General features: G+C 37.2%; 1 protein-coding gene across 1 annotated transcript; it reads right to left on the bottom strand.

Annotated features, from left to right (window-relative positions):
* Window positions 1-296: 296 nt before the first annotated feature.
* LOC124580841 lies at window positions 297-3,914 on the bottom strand. Its single transcript, XM_047131284.1, has 3 exons — window positions 3,908-3,914; window positions 525-712; window positions 297-479 (listed from the first exon to the last, which is right to left on the bottom strand). The coding sequence occupies exons 1-3, from the start codon at window positions 3,912-3,914 to the stop codon at window positions 297-299; spliced, it is 378 nt and encodes a 125-aa protein (XP_046987240.1).
* Between the last annotated feature and the right edge of the window lie 3,202 nt (window positions 3,915-7,116).

Below are 7,116 nucleotides of genomic sequence, written 5' to 3'. Positions count from 1 at the left end.
ACACGTGAAAGACCAATACACTCAGTTTAAATATTTTCCTGTCATTTTCAGTTCATACTCAATTTTTTTAAGGACTTTGTTATGCTAAACACCCAGATTTGAAGGCAAAGATTTTGAGCAATAATCAAAAATTTAACAATAACGATGATGGCTAAATTGAAAAAGTTTTAAGCTCAATATTTTTTCAATAATGAATATGTCAATGTTTTTTCTAAGTACCAAAAATAGAAAACTTATAAAAAGACTATTAATTTGGCTTTCTAGGTACTTGATACTGTGATATGACAAGGTACCAATCATGTTCGATGAGGGGGTCCTTGAGAAAATTTTGTTGGGAAGCCCTGCTCCACACAATCAAAAGCTCTGCTCAGGTCACAAAACATAGCCGGAGCATAGTCCCAAGCCTCGAACACAACTAGGACAAATTTTACTTGTGAATTCATTGAGTCAGTTGTACATTTACCTTCCCTGAACCCAAACTGTTTATCATTGATTTGTCCAAATAAACACTAACTTTTTTATACATTAGTGTTTAAAAAGTTTAGAAAAAAAGGAGTTATGGATATGAGCCTATAGCTAGTGGGACAGTTCTTTTCAACTTTTTTATATACGGGCACAACTCTAGAAATTTTTAGTTTCTCATTGAACTTATTTTCATCTAGAGATTTATTTACACAATACGTTAAAGGATAAATTACACAGTCAATAGCATCTTTAAACAAATTACATGACAAATCATAGTAATCAACACTAGCTGAAGGTTTGAAAGTTTTACATATTTTCAGGATCGTACTTGGACACACTCCTGTGAAAGTGCTTTGGAAGGGCTTTTCAGAGCAGTTGTCGCTGATACTAACTGCACTTTCGGGAGGTCGTTTATTAACTACTAATTTCTTCAAGAAAACTAGCGTTCTATGGGTTGGAGCTTGGAATGTCAAATTGGCAGGTAGGTTAGAAAATTTAAAAAGGGAAATGGTCAGGTTAAAGCTAGATATAGTGGAATTAGTGAGGTTCCGTAGCAGCGGGAACAAGACTTCTGGTCAGGTGAACACAGTATTATAAATAGAAAATCAAGCAGGGGTAATGCAGGAGTAGGTTTAATAATGAATAAAAAACAGGAGCACGGATAAGCTACTACGAATAGCATAGTGAACACATTATTGTAGCCAAGGTAGACATGAAGCCCAGGCCTACCACAGTATTACAAATTTATATGCCAACTAGCTCCACAGATGACGAAGATATTGAAGAAATGTATGTTGTTAAAAAAATTATTCACATAGTGAAGGGAGCTGAAAATTTTATAGTCATGGGGGACTGGAATTTGATAGTAGGAAAATAAAGAGAAAGAAAAGTAGTAGGTAAATATGGAATGGGGGTAAGGAATGACAGTGGAAGCTGCCTGGTAGAATTATGCATGGAGCATAGCTTAATCATAGCTAACAATTGGTTTAAGAATCATGAAAGAAGGTTGTATGTGTGGGAGAGGCGTCAAGACACTGGAAGATTTCAGATATGTTATACAGTGGTAAGACAGAGATTTAGGAATCAGGTTTTACATTGTAAGACATTTACAGGGACAAATGTGGACTCTGACCACAACTTCTTGGTCATGAACTGTAGATTAAAACTGAAGAAACTGCAAAAAGATGGGAATTTAAGGAGGTGGGACCTGGATAAACTGAAACAACCTGAGATTGTAGAGAGTTTCCGAGAAAGCATTAGGGAACAATTGACAAGAATGGGTGAAAGAAATATGGTAGAAGAAGAATGGGTGGGTTTGAGAGACGAAATAGTGAACGCAGCAGAGGATCAAGTAGGTAAAAAAACAAGGGCTAGTAGAAATCCTTGGGTAACAGAAAAGATACTGAATTTAATTGATGAAAGGAGAAAATATAAAAATGCGGTAAATGAAGCAGGAATACAAACGTCTCAAAAATGAGATTGACAGGAAGTGTAAAATGGCTACGCATAGATGGCTAGAGGACAAATGTAAGGATGTAGAGGCTTATATCACCAGGGATAAGACAGATACTGCCTACAGGAAAATTAGAGACACCTTTGGATAAAAGAGAACGACCTGTATGATTATCAAGTGCTCAGATAGAAAACCAGAGCTAAGCAAAGAAGGGAAAGCAGAAAGGTGGAAGGGGCATATAGAGGGTCTATACTAGGGTGGTGTACTTGTGGGCAATATTATGGAAATGGAAGAGGATATAGATGAAAATGAAAGGGAGATATGATACTGCGTGAAGAATTTGACACAGCAGTGAAAGGCCCCAGAAGTAGACAACATTCCATTAGGACTACTGGTAGCCTAGGAAGAGCCAGCCAGGACAAAACTCTACCACCTGGTGAGCAAGATGTATGAGACAGACGAAATACCCTCAGATTTCAGGAAGAATATAGTAATTCCAATCCCAAAGAAAGCAGGTGTTGACACGTGTGACAATTACTGAGCTAACAGTTTAATAAGTCATGACTGTAAAATACTTACACGAAATATTTACAGATGAATGGAAAAACTGGAAGAACCCAACCTTCGGGGAGATCAGTTTGGATTCCGTAGAAATGAAGGAACACATGAGGCAATACTGAGCCTACGACTTATCTTAGAAGTTAGTTCTAGCATTGGTAGAGAAAGCATTTGACAATGTTGACTGGAATACTCTCTTTCAAATTCTGAAGGTGGCAGGGGTAAAATACAGGGAGCAAAAGGCTATTTACAATTTGTACAGAAACCAGATGGTAGTTATAAGAGTCGAGGGACATGAAAGGGAAGCAGTGGTTGGGAATGGAGTGAGACAGGGTTGTAGCCTCTCCCCAATATTACTAAATCTGTATATTGAGCAAGCAGTAAAGGAAACAAAAGGAAAATTCGGAGTAGGTATTAAAATCCATGGAGAAGAAATAAAAACTTTGACATATGCCGATGACATTATAATTCTATCAGAGACAGCAAAGGACTTGGAAGAGCAGTTGAACGGAATGGACAGTGTCTTGAAAGGAGGATATAAGATGAACATCAACATAAGCAAAATGAGGATCATCCTTTCTGAAAGTATTTGTATGGAGTGCAGTCATGTATGGATGTGAAACATGGACGATAAATAGTTTAGACAAGATGAGAATACAAAGTTTCAAAAAGTGGTGCTACAGAAGAATGCTGAAGATTAGTTGCATAGATCATGTAACTAATCAGGAGGTACTGAATAGAATTGGGGGAAAGAGGAATTTGTGGCACAACTTGACTGGAGAATGGATTGGTTTGTAGAACATGTTCTGAGGCATCAAGGGATCACCAATTTCGTGTTGGAGGACAGCGTGGAGGGTAAAAATCATAGAGAGAGACCAAGGCATGAATACACTGAGCAGATTCAGAAGGATGTAGGTTGCTGTAGTTACTTGGAGATGAAGAAGTTTGCATAGGATAAAGTATCAGGAAGAGCTGCATCAAACCAGTCTCTGGACTGAAGACCACAACAACAATTTCTTCAATGGATTGGATACAAAATTTCTTACATTTGTCTGGGGTTATGGCAATATCATCTTTTTGGTTAGGGTAGACAATAGAGTTAATTTCATTTCCGACTTCTTTGCATTTTTTTCTGTTATTATTTTATTTATTTATTTATTTATTTATTTACTCTTCAATGTTTAGTATATCATATAGTTTCTTTGCTTCATTGATCGCCTGCTTATACTTACACTTAGCTCTACCATACAATTCTTTATACACTTCTGATTTACCAGTTTAGTACAGTCCAGAATATAGCATAACAGTAACATGGTTATAGAAAATCCATGGATAAACATTGAGAAACTTTCTATTCATCTCTAAGCTATTGCAAAAATATTGCATGCTGTAAGAAAAGCAAAAATATAATGAGAAAGAAATGGATCACACCAGTCATTCCATGGGGAGGAGGGGACCTGAAACATCCATTGAGAGGCACAAAAAATATTAAAAATCAAACCAGTAATGAAGACTGCACGAACAGAGAGAGAGAGAGAGAGAGAGAGAGAGAGAGAGAGAGAGAGAGAGATTACCACTAAAAGAAATAAAGACAATGTTCTTCCAGAAATCAATTACCCACTTAATATGGCAAAGACTGTCTGGGCTTTGATTAGCACAGACAGAAAAGAAATACGTGCCAACAATAATGAAAACATAATACCTAAAAAAAAAGAAGGAAATGAATTTTTGGACCCACATTTCATCGATTCCATTTTCTATGAACACAATTGTAATGTGGTAGACAATCTCATATGACAAAATCCCTCAAAACAAAAAGAATAATATATTTCTTTAAGCATTGTAAATGTAACAGAGTGTTTATTTCTGTTTCTCACAAGTGATCTGTAAATATAAAAAATAATCTGCAAAATGAAAATAAAGAAAAAAATGCTATAGGGCCCGATGGCATATGTACAAGAGCAGTTAATTATTGTTCAGAGTTTCCAGTGGAGCCACTGACGTTTCTCATAAACAAGTGTAGGGAAGAATCCCAGAGCCTCAAAGCCAACACAGTATTGGGTCAACTGCTTTTCATTCTCTATATAAACGATACGAGTACACTAAAGGGTCCAAATGTCATTATATATGCTGATGACATGGGTCAATGGAGGTGGCCAGTCCCACCCGTCAGCTTTGGCCCATGACGTAAAGGTGTTGTGGTGTGTGATGTATTATGGTGCAGAGTTTAGTTTATGAGTGTGTTTTGTTTGTAGATGTTGTCTTGTTGCGGTTGGTGGTGTGTGTATGGTCCGCATGTCATGTGGTGTACACTGGGTTCATTTGGGACTCGGTGCTAGAAGTGTGCTTTTATCAGTCGTCACTTCTATAGAAGAACGAAAATTGATTTCAGTGAGTTAAGAATTAAGTTTCTGTTGTGTTTATGATTATTTGTGGCTTCTATTGTTAGGTATGGATATGACTTCTAGGTTTAATAGTGTGCGTCTGCGGCCTAAAATGGGGGACGACATATTGTCCTTTATTAAGATTCTGCAACTTTTTGGGCTTGTGGTGGAGATAGTGAAATGTGGCGTATGCGAGCTGAATATGTGATTTTCCAGAGTTCTGGCTTCTCAGACCAGAGACTGTTGGTGGGTTTTTGTTTTTGGGGGGAGGGTGAAGGTTGGGTGAGGGGCGTTGGTAGGTTGGGAGTTGATTTTGCTTGTGGCTGTGGTTTTGTGTGTGTGTGTGTGTGTGTGTGTGTGTGTGTGTGTTTGTGTGTGTGTGTGAGAGAGAGAGAGAGAGAGAGAGAGAGAGAGAGAGAGAGAGAGAGAGAGATTGGGGTGGCTGACCTAGTGTGTAGTGCCGGAACTTTTTTGGGGTAAATAGTCATTGTTTTTGGTCTATTGTTCATGTGTTATGATGTTTGGTGGAGTTTTTATATGTTCTTTGGTTGGTGTTATTTACTGCATGTGTTGGTAGTTGATGTTTTGGTATTGGCACTTGTGGTTGATTTATGTATCTTAGGGGAAGAACTCAATTCCAATTTTTTTGGTATCGTCAGTTGAATTTGAGCCATATAGGTCATGGGAAGTGTCTGATTCCAATTTGTCATCGTAGCTATGTGGGTTTTGGTATCGTGAGCTGCTGTTTACTTATATAGGTCAAGGGAAGTGTCCGATTCCAATGTGTCGTCATAGCTGTTTTGGTATCGTAAGCTGCTGTTGACCTATATAGGTCAAGGAAAGTGTGTGATTCCCGTTGTTTCATGTGTTGGTTTTGTGGTATTAATAGTTGCGGTGTGATTATAATTTTTGGAGTAGTTGGTTTTTATTTTGTGGTATCGACAATTGCAAAAACAGACATAATGTCTCATGGGATAACAGCAATCAGTGATAAAAAAAGTCATTAATAAAAAAAAATAAAATAATTGCAATCAAGACGGATTTTAAGTAACATCGACAATTGCGGTTGAGCTATGTAGGTGAAGGGAAGCAACCGAAGCCTGTCGATATTGTGAGTGTACCGGAATTTGTGATTTTGTGGTGTTTTTATGTAGTCGTTTTGTGTGGTTTGGGATCGTGGTGTGTGCCTGTATGTGTTTATATTTAGTTTGTCCCCACCCATAAACCCCCAATTTCCCGCACTGGTCTCGTTAGTTTGATTATATTTTTGGAGATAGAGGTGTTTGTTGGTTTTATATCTATTTTTGTGTTTATGTAATGACGTTATAGGCGCTATACTGGAGATATTGAGAATGGCTGTTTCCACCATATTAGTGAGAGTCAAAGCAGACGAGTGGAATCGGACGCTTCTGTAATCCAGATAATACATATTTTGTAGCTAGTGATAGCACTTACAATGACATGGAGAAAAAACTTACTCTGAACATAGAAAATGCAAACCAGCATTTCAGTAGTAAGTTTGTTCATAATTGGTACACACACAATGTACATGCTGTCCCAATTCAGCAGAAATATCCACACTGAAAATATCAGCCTGAAATATGGGAACACAGACATACAACAGACAAGTACTTATATTTAAGTATTTGGGTGTGGTGATAAAACTGGGAAAATTATGTTGATAATGTGTATCCAAAAATATTTACGATTCTTATCAGTCCTGTAACGTAAAACTCTGTTTTTCTTGCTTGTTTCAAGCTGTCATACCTGGCATCATGCAAGATGATCTAAGGAGATGTAAACGTAAACGTTATTCTTGTTGGTTTATCAAATATCGTATTTGTTTGTGTTACATGCGCCTGGGGTTCATCTATTAATAACGCAGTAATCTCGCATATACAATCTGTGTTCGGAAATAATATGACAAACTGTCACGTAAAACAATAATACCGTTCTCTATCAATACAACCAACGTAATACGGCCTGGTATATCAAAATGTGAAGTTGTGTGAGAACTTTAATGTTAATGTTACTCAATTACAGATATTGGAGTTATGTTTAGTACAAATACACTATAAGACATTGTAATATATTCGATCTCTTTTATTAAGGGATACAGTCAGACTGGAATTATACTGTTACTAGAAACCTCGTTACTTCGTTTCGGAAAACCACTTGGCAAGTGTTTTGTTTTTAAGATCACTGAAGGGGCCAGTACGAGAATATGAATATAACGCCAGCACTGCATTAATTTAA

Source organism: Schistocerca americana, unplaced genomic scaffold, assembly GCF_021461395.2.
Source record: "Schistocerca americana isolate TAMUIC-IGC-003095 unplaced genomic scaffold, iqSchAmer2.1 HiC_scaffold_36, whole genome shotgun sequence".
NCBI lineage: Eukaryota > Metazoa > Arthropoda > Insecta > Orthoptera > Acrididae > Schistocerca > Schistocerca americana.
The sequence above is the reverse complement of the archived record's forward strand: the minus strand, read 5'-3'. Positions and strand labels throughout refer to the sequence as shown.

Bases quoted from the DNA above. Each gene is read 5' to 3' on its own strand.
- LOC124580841 (XM_047131284.1), bottom strand. The intron at 480-524 runs GTATAAAAAAGT...AATGATAAACAG, and splicing joins TAAACTTTTTAAACACTAAT to TTTGGGTTCAGGGAAGGTAA.